The 16885-nt window shown below is 42.1% G+C and overlaps 1 protein-coding gene across 1 annotated transcript in view; it reads right to left on the bottom strand.

The window, feature by feature from the left end:
• npas2 (neuronal PAS domain protein 2) overlaps nucleotides 1–16885 on the bottom strand; it is a 70285-nt gene that overhangs the window by 10633 nt on the left and 42767 nt on the right. Inside the window, exons 8-15 of the mRNA XM_033022572.1 lie at nucleotides 14841–14959; nucleotides 14099–14181; nucleotides 12657–12763; nucleotides 8234–8381; nucleotides 6845–6929; nucleotides 5742–5871; nucleotides 3679–3791; nucleotides 397–447 (exon numbers count right to left, since the gene is read on the bottom strand). Coding sequence (XP_032878463.1) covers nucleotides 397–447; nucleotides 3679–3791; nucleotides 5742–5871; nucleotides 6845–6929; nucleotides 8234–8381; nucleotides 12657–12763; nucleotides 14099–14181; nucleotides 14841–14959 — 836 coding nt within the window. The remainder of the gene's footprint in view (nucleotides 1–396; nucleotides 448–3678; nucleotides 3792–5741; nucleotides 5872–6844; nucleotides 6930–8233; nucleotides 8382–12656; nucleotides 12764–14098; nucleotides 14182–14840; nucleotides 14960–16885) is intronic.

Genomic DNA, 16885 nt, shown 5'->3' with positions numbered 1-16885 from the left:
AGTTGAAAATACACATTCATAACTACCATTTACTCTGGCAAGCCATTTGCTTAATATCAAGATAGGATCTAAAAAAAACTTTTGTGGCTCTGCATGAGAGAACACCAGATGATATGGAGGGATATGGATCATGTACAGGAAAATGAGATTAGTTTAACTTGGTATCAACACAGGCCTCGTGGGCTAAAGGGTCTTTGGAATTACTCACACAAGTAGGGAACATGATCAAGGTGAGGATTCAAATAAAAAAGAATAAGAAATTAATTTAAAGCCATGTGTATATGTGATTTCATTCTTGTTTGACATGTGTATCAATGTGGTTGAACCCTATGGACAAAAGTACACTGAAATGAAAATACATTCATACAATTAAATCAAGTGTATTAGCTTACTAACCTGTGTCATTGATGAAGGCTGAGAGACTGCTGTCGCCTGGGGCAATAATGGCTGCAAAAGTAAATCAAGAGGTGGATCCAATGTTAAAAACAATCTAGATTAAAATAATTCTGATTTTTAATACAAAGCAAGAGATGGCTTTGTGGTAGCTACCAGTTTAATCAAAAACAGTGTTGGATTTTCTGTAAAGATAATTTGTGTCACCAGATATCAATATTTTGCAGGAAGAGCGTGGAAACATTATTGTCAGAAATAAACCTAGTAATTATCTAGAAAATAAAATAAAATGCAAGAGCTAAAACAAAAACAACAATGGTTGTTTGGATTTGTAATCTCAATATTTCACTGTAAATAATCTCTTCCCCATTTTGTAAGTGAATTGTGCCATAGATAATACACACGTGTCAACATAATGAATGCAATCTGAAATAAACCTGCACAATTCTCAGCTCAGGGCACATAACAATAAAATAAGGACATTATTTGCATTTTTATGGCACAACACTGTGGCCAGATTTTTTGGATGGTAAATAAGACAATTCTGGCAACTCACACATACATAATAAAGCTGGTAAATAGAGAGTATTTCATCATACTCCTGACTTGCAAACGGTGGAAAGCTTTGGGCTATTAGGAGGAATGTCACTTGGCTGGATACCCAGCCTCTGATCTGTTTTAGTAAACCGCAATAGTGGCCGCCAGGATAAGGGTGACTCAATCACTGTATTGTCATATAATATTTCCTATTGGACATGGCCACTGCCTGGTACTCTTTTGGAACAAATATTAATTGTAGAAACAAGGAACTACAGATGCTGGTTTACACAAAAGGACACAGAGTGCTGTAGTAAATCAGCAGGCCAGGCAGCATCTCTGGAGAACATGGATAGATTAGATTAGATTAGATTAGATTAGATTAGATTAGATTCGTTTATTGTCATTCAGACCTTTCGGTCTGAACGAAATTTTGTTTCCCTGCAGTCATACATATAATTTAAAAAATGACAAAAACACACAATCAACACAAATTTAACATCCACCACAGTGAGTTCACCAAACACCTCCTCACTGTGGTGGAAGGCAAAATCTTAAAGTCTCTGTCTCTTCCCTCTTTGTTCTCCCTCTGCACCGAGGCGACGGTTCAAACTCCGCGGGTGGTCGCTGCCTCCGCCACAGCTTCGGGGCCGAGTCGGGTCTCTGCTGCCGCTGCTGCTTCGGGGCCGAGTCGGGTCTCCGCTGCTGCTGCTGCCACCGCCACAGCTCCAGGGCCGAGTCGGGTCTCCGCTGCCGCTGCCTCCGCCACAGCTTCGGGGCCGAGTCGGGTCTCCGCCGCTGCTGCCGCCGCCTCCGCGACAGCTTCGGGGCCGAGTCGGGTCTCCGCCGCTGCTGCCGCTGCCGCCGCCACAGCTCCATGACCGAGTCGGGTCTCCGCCGCTGCTGCTGCTGCCGCCGCTACAGCTTCGGGGCCGAGTCGGGTCACCGCTGCTGCTGCTGCTGCCGCTGCCATCGCCACAGCTCCAGGGCCGAGTCGGGTCTCCGCTGCCGCTGCCTCCGCCACAGCTTCGGGGCCGAGTCGGGTCTCCGCTGCCGCTGCTGCTGCCACCGCCACAGCTCCAGGGCCGAGTCGGGTCTCCGCTGCTGCTGCTGCCACCACTACAGCTCCAGGGCCGAGTCGGGTCTCCGCTGCTGCTGCTGCCGCCGCTACAGCTTCGGGGCCGAGTCGGGTCTCCGCTGCTGCTGCTGCCGCCGCTACAGCTTCGGGGCCGAGTCGGGTCTCCGCTGCTGCCGCTGCCACCGCTACAGCTTCGGGGCTGAGTCGGGTCTCCGCTGCTGCTGCTGCTGCCACCGCTACAGCTTCGGGGCCGAGTCGGGTCTCCGCTGCTGCTGCTGCCGCCGCCACAGCTTCGGGGCTGAGTCGGGTCTCCGCTGCTGCTGCTGCTGCCACCGCTACAGCTTCGGGGCCGAGTCGGGTCTCCGCTGCTGCTGCTGCTGCCACCGCAACAGCTTCGGGGCCGTGTCGGGTCTCCGCTGCCGCTGCCTCAGCCACAGCTTCGGGGCCGAGTCGGGTCTCCGCTGCTGCTGCCGCTGCCTCCGCCACAGCTTCGGGGCCGAGTCGGGTCTCCGCTGCCGCTGCTGCTGCCACCGCCACAGCTCCAGGGCCGAGTCGGGTCTCCGCTGCTGCTGCTGCCGCCGCTACAGCTTCGGGGCCGTGTCGGGTCTCCGCTGCCGCTGCTGCTGCCACCGCCACAGCTCCAGGGCCGAGTCGGGTCTCCGCCGCCGCGGTCGCCGCCACAGCTCCGATGCCGCCAGCTCCGCCATTAGGCCTCGGCGCAGACGGAGACGGGGACAGGGAATACGACCGAAGAAAAAGTCGCATCCCCCGAAGGAAGAGACCAAAGCATGTTTCTCCCACCCCACCCACACACATACACAACTTAATAAAACAAAATTAACTAAAACATGACAAGGAACAAAACGAAAGAAAGATAGGTGATGTTTCAGTTCGTGACCCTTTTTCAGACTGATTGTAGGGAGGGAAAGAAAGCTGGGAGAGAGAAGATGCAGACCAAAGCTAGGTGGGTGCACATGGGTGGGAGGGTTGGAACAATGGCCAGAAATTAAAACACAAGGTGTGAGACCTCACTTATCGGCCCATTCCTGATTATTGCCTAGGTCTTGCTGCATGCAATCATGGCATGCAAATCATGAATGGAATTGAATATTATGCAATCAGTGATCATTCCCATTTCTGACAACATGACAGAATTTAGATCATTGACTGTACAAATGAAGATAGTCAGGCCCCAGTCTTAAGTGGCTGGTCCACAAGCAAATCAGTATATCTGCTGCAGCCCATCTGACTAATCAGGGTGTCATCCAATGTCTAGTCTGGTGCCTTCCACTGGATATTGGAAACCTCTGTCAACCGACTAGATTGGAGAATCCTCACTGAAGCACGCAGAGCTAAACCAGGAAACAAAACAGAATATTTATTTCCATGTACAATCATTTAAAAAATAAAAGGTGAGATTGAGAGAAGGAAAGAGAGAGCTAAAGATGAAGAAAGAGGAAATTAAATGACGAAAGCACTCAGCACATCAAGCTAAATCATTTATTATGGAGAGTCCTTTACCAAAGCATCAACTCTCTCCCCACTGATGCTGATTGACCAGCTGAGTGTTTCCAGCTTTTTGTGTGTTTGTTTTTATTACCATTTTATGTTTTGTAATAGCACTAAAGCATCAAATGCCATAAACGCTACAAAATAATGGCAAAACCCACCTGGTCAGTGACGGTGGAGTGTTGCAGTATTCCTGGATCGTGTTGCACTGCTGGTGGCGTCTGCAGGAGTGCAGACATTGCACTAGGCTCTGACAGCCCTTTGCTCTGTGTTGCTGAGAAAAGAGATAGACAACACAGTTAAATTGTGAGCAATCACAATACTCACAGAGCCCAGTGATTCAAGTGCATTCTAAAGGATCAATCAATCAATCAGTTTTATTCGTCATTGCACATAAAGTGCAAGTGAAATGAATTTGTCAGCAACGGTACAATGATAAAGAACACACAAACACAATAAAAATGTAACACAAACATCCACCACAGCATTAATCACTGTGGTGGAAGGCACAGAAATTGGCCAGTCCTCCTCCATTTTCCCCCGTGGTCGGGACCTCAACCCTCCACAGCCATCGCTGTGGGTGTCCAGATGGTAAAAGGACAAGGTAAAAGTCAAGGTAAGTCCAGGATCGGCACACCGGAGACCGCGGCTTCAGGCTGGTGTTAGCCGCAGGCCGGCGGTCGAAGATTTAAAGTTCGCACCGCAGCCAGAAGCACCGCAGACTGCAGGGCCGGTGGTCTGGAGCTCCTCTCCAGGGATCCCTGGCGAGGGACCCCACTCCTGATGGTAAGTCGCCACCGCGCCCGCGGTACAAGTTGGCCGTGGGCCGGCATTCGGAGATTCTTCTTCCCCCGGGTCCCCAACGTGTGATCCCGGGCTGTAGACGCCGCGCCAGCTGGAGCTGTGCAGACCGCGGCTTCAGGCTGCCGGCTGCCGGCTGCCGCGGGCCAGCGAAACGGAGCGCTCCCCTCCAGCGAGCCCCAGCGAGGGCTCGCCCGCTCCACACCGAGAGTCCACGCTGCGCCCGCCGCTAAAGCCCCAGGCCGCGCCGATCCTTGTTGTTAGGCCACGGGGGAGGCTACCTGAAAAAAGTCGCCTCTCCATGGAGGAGGCGACCAAAGTGGTTTCCCCCTTACCCCCCCACACCACCCCCCACACAAAACGCACAGAGGAACATAAAAAACATACTTTAAAACATACTAAAATAACAAAAAAAGTAGAAAAGAACGGACACGCTACTGACAGGGCGCCGGCTTGCAGCGCCCTCACCGACCTAGCTAGATGGTGTTAACTTCAGGACACCAATCACTGTCATGAACATTTGCCTGCTGCCACAGGTTTCGGCAGCACTTGTAGTCTAAGACTCAGGGCAGAAGGCAGCATTGGTTGCTGCGATTAGGACCACTGGTGAGGGGTAGATCCTTGTGTGGGAATTGGAGAGTTAATGGGTTGTGGCCTGGACTGATGCAGCTGGGGATATCCAGGCCCAAGTCAGGTCCAGAACTGATCGGGGATTGGGTCCAGAGAAGGACACAACCTGGGGATATTGGTCAGAGTGTTGGGAGATCATGGACAATTACGGGGAGTGTCAGACCAGGTGATGGGAGATCAATGTAGAGGGGGTATGGAATTTATACTGGGCTTAATGTAGTGGGATCCCAACCTGACACCACCTTATGATAACCCAGAAGTGCCCAACAATTCATAAGGTCATAAGTGATAGGAGTAGAATTAGGCCATTTGGCCCATCAAGTCTACTCTGCCGTTCAATCATGGCTGATCTGTCTTTCCCTCCTAACCCTATTCTCCTGCCTTCTCCCCATAACCTCTGCCACCTGCACTAATCAAGAATTGTCGTTACCAAGCACCACAGTCAAATTTCTCATGCACTACTTTACAAGTGTAACATGGGAACTGAGTTATTTTGTTATATGTTTAATACACCAAAACACCAATCAACCAGTCCACTTTCTAGAGTGATGGAAAATTAGCTGGAAATGGTTGCATCACACTTCACTCTGCTATGTCAAATTTGAAGCAGGTGTTGCTGAAATAAATTGCTTTGTGATCTGATTTTGTAGCAAGTTTCTAAAGAAGATTATATTAATATTTCACTTTAATAATTAATGAAAAAAATTAAAATCTATTGTTTTGATGCATGTTATAGATTTGATTACAGTTACCCACAAGGCTTTCCAAATAACAGAAGAAAAATAATACGTACATGCAGATTCTGACATCGAGGTACGAGATGATTTGCGTGAGGTCTGAGATGAAGAAGAAGGCGATCGGCTGCCAGTGAGCACTTCAAATGCTTTAAGGCTTTGCTGCGGGTCAGGCCTTGAGTCAGGTGCCTGCACAGAATAAAGAGTAATACAAGTGTGGAGAAGTTACTGTTTGTTTATTATTGTCATGTGTACTGAGATGTGGTGAAAAGCTTTTGTTTGCCTGCTGTCCAGTCATAAAAAAAGACTATGTACATGAATACAATCAAGCCGTCCAAAGCGCAAAGATAAAGGATAATGGGTAGAACATTTAGTGCAAGGATAGGACATTGAGGTTGATTAAGTCCGATTAACAAAAGTTCAAAGGTCTCCAATAATGTAGATGGGAGGTCAGGACCACACTCTAGCTGATGAGAGCACCATTCAGTTGCCTGATAACAGCTGGGAAGAAACTGTCCCTGAATCTGCAGGTATGTGTTTTCAAACCTGTATCTCCTGCCTGATGGGAGAGGGGAGAATAGGGAGTGACTGGGTTGAGACTGTTCCTTGAATATGCTGGCGGCCTTGCCAAGGAAGCGTGAAGTGTAGATGGAGTCGATGGATGAGAGACTGGTTTGTATGATGGTCTGGGCTACATCCACAACTCAACAATTTCTTGCGTTCTTGGATGGTGATGACAAATGCAATGCAGAAGCTTTCGTCCATTAATACGTGCAATGCTGATCTTGCTGGTGAGGCGCTCATTGCTACATTGCCATTGAACAGATAGTGGTAGTGAACAGCCTTCACAAACTGCCATAGTACATGTGGTACTGTTCATCATGGTATGGAGTTCTGACTTGCTGGCATTGAAAACATGATCATATCATTCCAAATCAGGAAGTTGTGCAATTTGGAGGAAAGTTGCTGGCGACAGCATTCCACATGTGCTTGTTTTCTTAGTTAGACATTGTGGGTGTGGGAGCTTTTTGCAATTGATTGATAAATAAAATTAAATGTCCGACCACTACACTTCACGCATTTATGCAGAAGGATTTTTTCAGAATAGCAAATATTAAAAGCAGATTGGTAGAATTGTGAATTGTGTCAGCATTGTTATTACCTTTAGTGTTGCAGATGCATCAACCTCGGCAGAGGTATCGTAAATACTGATATCTTGTCGGCGCTGTGCTCGAACCTCAGCATAACTGTTGCATTTTAAGGTGAATAAAATGGTAACAGAAAAATAAAACAATGTATTGAACTATAAATTTATCTTGTAGAGTATTTTGTAATTGTATACAAAGCATATTGTTTTTTTCCTTTCAGAAGCCATGGTTTTTTATTTCAGGTTTATCTTTCATTTAAACTAATAATTCAATTTGGACAATGTTTTATTCATTTATGTGAAGTGGGTGTTGCTGGCAGAGTCAGCATTTATGCTCCATCTTTTCTTGTTATGGAGAAATTAGTGGTATGGTACTTTCCTGAACAGCTGTGGAGAATGTGCTGCCGTGATACTATTGGGAGGAAAGTTACAGCATTCAGACCCTGGGATGACAAATGAACATCAATATGTGTTGAAGACAGGATTTGTGCGACTTAGATTGGAACGTGCAAATGCCATTTTCCCACGTGTCTACCATTGTTGTCCTTTTGGGTGACAGAGGCTTAGTGCTGAGGAAAGAATTTCAAAGAAGAGTTGGTGAATTGCTGCAGTAATTTTGTAGATTACAGTACTGCCACGATGCATCAAGGTTAAATGTAATGAATGTTTGAAGTAGTGGGTGTTGTTCGAATGGCTTCTGCGGTCCTGGATGGTGTCAAGCTTCTTTATTGTTGTTATCATCCAAGCTTGTAGAGTCATAGAGTCATACAGTGTGGAAACATTCGGCCCAACTTGCCCATGGCGACTATCATGCCCATCTACATTAGTCCCACCTGCCTGCGTTTGGCCCAAATGCCTCCAAACCTATCCTATCCATGTACCTGTCTAAATGTCTCTTAAATGTTGTGATAGTACCTGCCTCAACTACCTCCTCCAGCAGCTCGTTCCATATTCCAACCGCCCTTTGTGTAAAAAAACTACCCCTCAGATACCTATTAATCCCTCCCCACCCCCCTCACCTTGAACCTATGTCCTCTGGTTCTAGATTTCCCTACTTTGCATTTATCCGATCTATTCCTATCATGATTTTGTACACTTCAATCTTAAACAATGTTGCAATTTCAACCGGAAATATAGATTTTGGTTATTTGGACCACATTTTAATAGGGAAGTAATTAATAATGAATAATATTGAAGCAACAAAGATATGGTTTTCTGCTAGTCTCTTCGTTTTAATAATAGAATGTGAGGTTATTTTGTAGTATTTCTGGGAAATTCTTAAACATTGTATAAGAATTGCTTGTGATGTTAGTGGCTAGATCTATTTAACAAAATTTGTCTATTTTATGATTTTGCTAACACATCATACAGTTATTACACATTCCAATCCATACTATATCGTACCTCACAAGTGTGTGTTTGCATACAATGAACTCTGGTTTGGAGTTCCACTGATGATATGTGATGTAGTAGTGAGTTTGGAGCCAAATCCACTGTTGTCCTTTCGTTAGGAATCGATAGCAGCAAGATTTTCCTTTACCATACTGCATCACTGCAGAGAACAAAAAGCATTTTCCTCAAGTTTTAAAATAAATAATATTATTATTCAGACAAATCAACATTCCTTGAAACAGATGTATCTTTACACTGTATTTCAAAGGCCATGTAAGTCTAGTAAGAGTACTTTCTTGCATTTTTTATTTAGAAAAGTAAAAGATATTGTAGAAAAACTGTTCTATTTTACATAAAACTATAATTTTCCATTATGTACATAAACCTACCAATTTAAATCTCCTTCACTAAAATGTTTCTATTGTTACAACTTTTGTGCTGGATATGTTTTTGTAAGAGTTTTATAATTGCACAACTATTTTTAAAACTTACATTATTTTTAATTAAATGTTTTTACAATCAGGATCCACGTTTGAAACTGTTCTAATGGGAGTTTAAGTCATATTCACCAGGTTATTATGTATTTGTTCAGCCTCTGGATTAAAGGATGTATCACCAAAGGAAGTCATCTAGGACAATGTCACATAAAAAAAATAGCAAATTCAACTCCGGTATGGCTGGAAACTATTGCAAAGTTGTGCAATCTACAAAACAAGATGCTGCGGAAATCCTCTACATTACCAGCTGGTATTGCACATTATCTAGGGTCTAGTAATTATGGATAACTCAGCAATAGCTCTCAGATGACTGTTAAATTGCACCTTTCAATGAAGGCAATGGGTGATATTATTGGAATGGTTCAGCAGTGCAAGATTCGGGCATTTACTAAGTGAAAGAAATGTACATTAACAGTTTGCAATTATGATATACATTTTATTTCAATAGAGATCAAAGAGACAAAAAAATAACTGGAACTACTCAGATGGTCAGACAGCATCAGTGGAGAAAGAAACAGGGTTAATGTTTCAGGCTGATGGTCTTTAATCACGATGGGAAAACATCAGAAATAGAACAAGTTGCAGGTATGGCAGGTATGGCAGTGAATGAAAGGGAAGGTTTGATCGACAAGATCAGGAGGAATGGTGTGGTGTAAGTGATGGTGATTTCAGCTGATAGAAGATGGAAAAAGTATGTTTTGAGGAAGGATATACAGGATGATTTAAATCTGAAGTGCCCGAAATAAACTGACTGCTGGAAATGTGAGATACAAGACTGATATCTGAAATTGTTGAATTGATAACCACTTTTGCAGAAAATCTCGGTTTAGTCTGGAACTTTAATTTCAACTTCCAATTGGCCTTCACTGTAATTTTAATTTCCCTATGACTTTTAATTCATTGGAAGTGTATGGAGCCACAAAGCTCAATGTGTATGGAGACACAAAGGAGATGAGGAGGGATTTATTTAGTCAGAGGGTGGTGAATTTGTGGAATATGAGGCTGTGGAGGCCAAGTCAATGGATATTTTTAAAGCAGAGATTGATAGATTCTTGATTGGTATGGGTGTCAGGGGTTATGGGGAGAAGGTAGGGAAATGGGGTTAAGAGGGAAAGATAGATCAGCCATGATTGAATGGCGGAGTAGATTTGATGGGCCAAATGGCCTAGTTCTACTATCACATGAACATGAGCTCTTCTGGTGATACACTAGAACCCTTGGGATGACACTAAATTGAACAATTTCACATAAAAGTCTTGTCTCTCATATTTCCAGCATTCATCCTTTTTTCATTCATTTTTTAGCACTTCAGATTTCATCTGTCAAATCCTATTTTCACATCCTGTTTACATCTTTCTCACCCTCGTTCAGCTGACATCACTTCCACTTGTTTTATTCAGTTCCTTCAGCTCCAACTTTCCTATCTAATCTCTCTGTCCTTTCTCCCTTTTATTTCAATTTCAAATGTGTTTACTTTCTACTTTTCCTAGTCAATAGACAATAGGTGCAGGAGTAGGCCATTCGGCCCTTCGAGCCAGCACCGCCCTTCAATGTGATCATGGCTGATCATCCACAATCAGTACCCCGTTCCTGCCTTCTCTCCATATCCCTTGACTCCGCTATCCCAAAGAGCTCTATCTAACTCCCTCTTGAAAGCATCCAGAGAACCAGCCTCCACAGAGGCAGAGAATTCCACAGACTCACAATTCTCTGTGTGAAAAAGTTTTTCCTCATCTCCATTTTAAATGGCTTACCACTTATTCTTAAACTATGGTTCCTGGTTCTGGACTCCCCCAACATCGGGAACATGTTTCCTGCCTCTAGCCTGTGCAAAGCCTTAATAATCTTATATGATTCAATAAGATCCCTCTCATCCTTCTAAATTCCAGAGTATACAAGGCCAGCCGCTCCAATCTATCAACATATGTCAGCCCTGCCATCACGGGAATTAACCTCGTTACCCAGTATGGCGGGAATTAACCTGATGAACAATCACTGACCTGCTACATTAATGGATTCTCCCCCCACAGATCTAGCTTGGCCCGCTGGTCATTTCCAACATATTCTATTTTTATTTCAGTTTTCCACATTCGTCAATATTTTGCTTTTGGAGATGGCAGACATATTTGATTTCCCTTTCCCTTTCCCTTTAACAGATCAGATTTTACATCAATATTAAATTAATTGACTTAATTAGTGCTATAGTATTGCATTCAGTTGAAGAGCTTCTCTTATTACTTTTGAAATAATAAATGAAGAAAATAATGAATCATCTACTGTTGTTCATAATTCATTGTTATTTTTTTGAGTGGTAAATTTAGGGTTGATTAACTCCTGGGTGTACGTTCCACCTCTGGTTTAATAAGGATTAAACTAAGTGGGACCCGTTGGGTCCCTGTCACAAAGGAGTCTTGGTCCCCCAACGTAATATTCCACCACTCACCCATAGCCCCCAACTGCACAGATGCAGCTTGTTTCCCCTCGTCCTAGCACTCTCTCCCCCTCTTCACCCTCCCTTTTCTTTCCCCTCTCCTCCTCCCCTCCCCTCGCCTCCCTCCTTCTCCTTTCCCCTACCCTCAGTCACTCCCTCCCTCCCACCATAACTCCTCTTCCCTCCCTACCCCCTCCTATCCCTCTATCCCCCACTCCTCACTTCCCCGACCCCCACTATCCAGCCTCACCTTCCCCCATTGCCCTCCTCTCCCTCCCCCACTCATCTACTACCCCTCCTCTCCCTCTATTCCCCTCTCCTCCCCACTCTCCCTCCCCAGGATCTCGAGGTTGCCACTCTTCTCCCGTCTTGTGTGCCCTGGAGGACCATCAGCCTTCGGCGCCCTCAGAGTCAGGCCTCGGATCGGCCCGGAAGCAACAGCAGCTACGACCGCGCCGGCATGGGGGTGGAAGGGGGGTGTGGGGGGGAGAGAGCTCGGAGAAAAGACGGGGAAAGAGCCATGGGGGAGAGGGGTGTATTACAGGGGAGGGGACAGGAGCCAGCAAGGGGGACCAGACGGGAAAGGGCTGGAGCTGCGGGGCATTATGATTGTGGTGCGTTTGGAACTCACAGCGGGCGCTGGACGCTCTCCACCGCCGGGATCAGATTCACTGCTTTCCGTTTGGCGATATCGCCGCGCTGCTTCCGGTCCCTCCGAAAATTGTGTCCAGTTGGAGACCTCTGCCGGCCTCCTTCAGCTCTAGTAAAGACGTGATTGCGCAGGAAGGGGCAGACCATCCCGGGGAGTGACAGGAGAATAGACTAATCCACATGGCGCTGACAGGCAGGAGAGGAGATCGATCTGTGCACGCGCAGTTTTTAAATCTCGCCTAACTTTTACAATATACCACTGATCGAAACGAAACATGTTGCACTCGCAGCACTGGAGAACAGTGAGTAAGCTGGCGAAAAATCGTAGCGCTATCGCATACCATTTTTGCGCAAATAGAAAAAACGTGCATACCGGAAGAGCACAAGATCAGAGCTTTAGTTATGTCTAGATGAATGGCTACAACTAACTCTTCCTGAGGCAAAGTCATTGTGGAATGTGGAATTCCACACAGAATGAGAAAAATTACTCAAACATGTTTGAAAACAAAAATTAATGGGAAATTTCATCAATGCTGCACTGCAGAAGTGGGTTTCTGACCAATTACTCCTTATAGAGAGACTTCTGAGAGCAAACATATTATCAGTACAGGTATATAAACTGTATTGATAGGCTAAAACCAAGACAAACACGATTATCCGCTATTTAGAATACCGGATGGACTCTTACATGGAAGTTTCAGACTCTCATTTGAATTTTACTCGAATGTATGTGTAAAGCATTTTTTTCTTTTGCCTTTTCCCCTTTTTTTAGATTTGAAACCATGACAGTATTTTGCTGCTCTAAATATCAAGTCTAATAACAACATTATTTTGACTTTTTCAGTATGATACATACGTTGTTGATGGCACCTTGCTAACTGTTCCAGGTCATCTGCATGGTAGTAATCGTAACCTGAAGTACCCAGGACTTCAAATGGCAAATAACCTATGATGTGTGCAGCCCTGTGGTCATAAAGATAATTTGGTTACAAGACATAAATAGCATTGCCAGCAAATCCAGGCAGAATGCTCAAGTCCCGAGCAATGAAGCAGACTAACTGTATTACGTAAACCAGATTTCAACATAATACATCTGGTCATGAGACAAATAGGACCAGGAATTGTTACACATTCCATTATATCAGAACACCATTTGGATTTGTATGAGGATTGCATATAAGTGACTATCCAATATATTTTAAAAGTTTAATAATTTGTTTGTGAAATTTTTTTATGCAGCAGAGAACAATTAGGCCTTTAGCTACTCAAAATGCTTTTTTTGTAAAAACAAACTATAATTAAACAGAAATTATCCATTTTTATATATTACATTCACACAGGAATTAGCTGGAATTACCTACAATATATTTTATTGATCACATAATAATGGCTTTTAAATGTCCATAAACATTTTATGAAATGCTGGTGGATGAAGCATATAATATCTATTCAATGGTCTAGATTTCCAGCCACACTATATTCATTTTTTAATTGTAAGTTGTTTACTACTTAATTTATTTTTTCTCTCCAAAAGATGCTGCCCTATCTTCTGAATTTTTCTAGCCGTATATTTTCAAGAATGAGGTTACCACATTGAAAATGACGACATTTTTATTGGACTTGAGAGACAAGATACATGTCAGTGTTTCAAAATGAGAAGTCAACCTGAATGGAAAAGAATGTGTAAAAAAAATTTCACCCAGAGGAGGACAATTTTTTGACCAGTTTCTCCCAACTTAGTCTTATCAAATTTCTTCATAATTTTGAGCTCCTTTCTAAATTTCCTTTACAACACAAATTAATAGTCCTAACTTTCCTAGTCCATCATTTCTGGTACAATTTTCGAGAATTCCTATGCACTCGTCCTCTGGCCTTAACATTCTTCCTAAAGTGAAGAAACAAAAAATGGGCACAATACACCAGCCGAAGCCTAACCATAAATTAATGAAGATTCAGCATACTTTCCTTAATAATGCACTCTACGCCTTTCCTTTAAAAGCCAAGGACAACATTAACATCCTGCATTCAAAGACTTGTGATCAATAGCCCCAGTCTCTTTGTGCCTGCAAGCCTTTTAACATTAATCATTCTGTAACAACATTGTAAATCATATTTCACTTTGGTATTCAGTGATATGTAAACATGCAAAATAATTAAAATTTCCTTCACAAGGATTAATAATGTTACTTTTCCTTCCAGGAATACAAAACAAATTGTTTCCAGGTCTATTTTTTGGGCTGTAATAAAATAGATTAATCCCACCTCAGTCATCATAAATATAAAATAATTCTTACTAACCTGTGGTCTAGAAATAAAAATTTCCACTCTAAGCTATGCCGAGAAGAAAATTCTTCTGAAGGTTCTTCAATAATGCACATCTCCTGTTTTACGAATAAAGTATAGTAAATACCGTTAAAAGTTGCACATTTTCATGTCCTTTCCAATTTTCAAAATAATCTACAAATGATACAATGATATATAAAGACGAGTATTACTGCATTGCATCTGTTTTGTGACACTACTTAGACATAAGAAAAACAATGCTCAACAGATGTTCTTCAAGACATTCAGAGGAGAAACTGACTACTTAAATGCCTTGCAGAAATAATATAGCACATGAGGTTTAAGAAGGAACTGCAGATGCTGGAAAATCGAAGGTAGACAAAAATGCTGGAGAAACTCTGTAGGTGAGGCAGCATCTATGGAGCGAAGGAAATAGGCAATGTTTCGGGTAAAAACCCTTCTTCACATGAGAATGGTTCCATGTGGTTCAATTCACTTTTAAACTAACAATTTATTACTGATGCTTTTGTCATGTTCAGACTTTATTATTCTATTACTTAAATCACTGATAATTCTCCATGAAATCCAAAATGCCAAAAGCATCCTACCCTACACTATATATCACTCTCACATCTATATTCAGACACATACACATGGTTCTGGTTCTTCCCTGATCCTTCAAACACATCCGTTCCAGTTCAGAGAATAATCCTTGGCAGACTGGTGCTGTCCAATTTCATTCCCTAGATGGACTCACCTTTATGAACTGAGGTGTTGCTAAACGAACAGTTGCTACAAAACACATTTGTATAGCAGGCGTTGGTTGAAATGTTCTTTGTACACCACCATCAAAACCCTTACAAGAGGAGCTGGGCACTAAAATGAAAAATAGAAAAGTGAACATTTCCACCTATGGATTATATCATAATTATGTGAACCATTTCTCAACTTGATCGATTCAGCGACGTTACTATGATGCAGTAGATAATAATGTGCATCAAAATATTTGCATCTCTAAGGAATATTGATTGGATAGATTTTTATGGCATTCCAATATCTTTAGTTACAATAGTTTTAAGCTTGGTAGAAACATTGGATTAATTGTTAACCTATAATCCTGAATGCAGTTTATTAGACAGAGAAGATTATTTATTAGGAAAGAAACGTTTGCAAATTCTTCTGCAGAAAAGGATATCTAATCTGGTTTCTGCTAGAGCCTAGGGCAAAAGGCTTTGACATTCTCTAGGCTTTGGAGGCTGAAAATAAAGGATCAAAAATGTCTTCTGATCATTATCTTGTGAACATTCTAGAAAAACAGATACAGAAAAAAGAAAGAAAGAAAATACAAATCTTTCCACAAAAATTGAATATTTCAAAAGTTTTATTTTATATTTCTCTCTCGTACCTGGTTATATTTATTTTGTATCAAATGGAATCTAAAGTATTTGTTTTGAAAATGGTACATGGTTGATTAAATATTTTTGATGGTTGCTTTCACTGCAGCTTGAAATATATGGTACACAAAAAAGCTGGAGAAACTCAGCGGGTGCAGCAGCATCTATGGAGCGAAGGAAATAGGCAACGTTTCGGTCCGAATCCTTTCTTCAGACAATATATGGTGAAATATATGAAATATATGGTGATATGCATTTGTATTCAGCTAGATTTTCTGCTCATTCCAATGAAATCCATCTATTTGTGATGCACATTTTGTTTTCAAATTCCTATCTTCATATCACTATTACACAGTTTACATTCATAAGAACTGGTCTTATTATACACATAATGTCAAATATGCCTTCCCATTGTAAATAATCCTTTATTCAAATCATCCTTTATGGACAAAGGTTTCACACAATGGAAAAATTATGGAATCAAAAATATAGGACATCTTTATGGGAAAGGTACTTTTCTTTCATTTCAAGAGTTACAACAGAATTATGGACTGCACTCAAATAATTTCTTCAGATATCTACAAATTAGAGATTATGTTAAATCTAATACACAAGTTTACAGGAATAGGGAATCAGAAATTCTTGATGAATGTCTGAACAAGCATCCTAATACTGAAAAACTAATAGCTTATATTTATAACACCCTACTAAATAACGAGGTACCACCGACCGAACCATATAGATACAAATGGGAAAATGAAATAGGTCATCCTATCACGAAAGATATGTGGGACGAAAGTTTACAACAAATACATCAATGTTCATTAAATGCCAGACATACTTTAATACAATTCAAGGTCTTACATAGACTACACTCCTCTAAAATAAAACTAAATAGAATCTTCCCACAAATCTCTCCTATTTGTGATAAATGTCTACATTTAGAGGCTAATTTAACACATACGTTTGCAAACTGTATAAAACTTAAACATTTCTGGACTGATATTTTTGAAATAACTTCAGAAGTTATTAATACAAAACTGGACCCAGACACAAAATTAATAATACTTGGAATATCAGAACAAAGCTTAACACTCACAACAAACCAAAGAAACTTCCTCAATTACAGTATAATAACCGGAAAAAAATTAATATTAAAATTTTGGAAAGGCCCTACAACCCCCACAATTAAAATGTGGATTACGGAAATGTCGGAGACCCTATACTTAGAAAGAATTAGACTTGTCTTAATGGACAAACAAGATCTTTTCCATAAAATTTGGGCTCCATTCATTAACTATCTGAAGGGATAGATTGGCACAGCACGAGGACCCAGCTGAAACTTGAACTCAGGAATAGATGAAAAGCTATACTTTATAACCTACGAACCTATCTCCATTGATGTATT

This window comes from Amblyraja radiata, chromosome 6, assembly GCF_010909765.2.
Source record: "Amblyraja radiata isolate CabotCenter1 chromosome 6, sAmbRad1.1.pri, whole genome shotgun sequence".
NCBI lineage: Eukaryota > Metazoa > Chordata > Chondrichthyes > Rajiformes > Rajidae > Amblyraja > Amblyraja radiata.
This window is presented reverse-complemented; position numbering and strand designations above follow the sequence as displayed.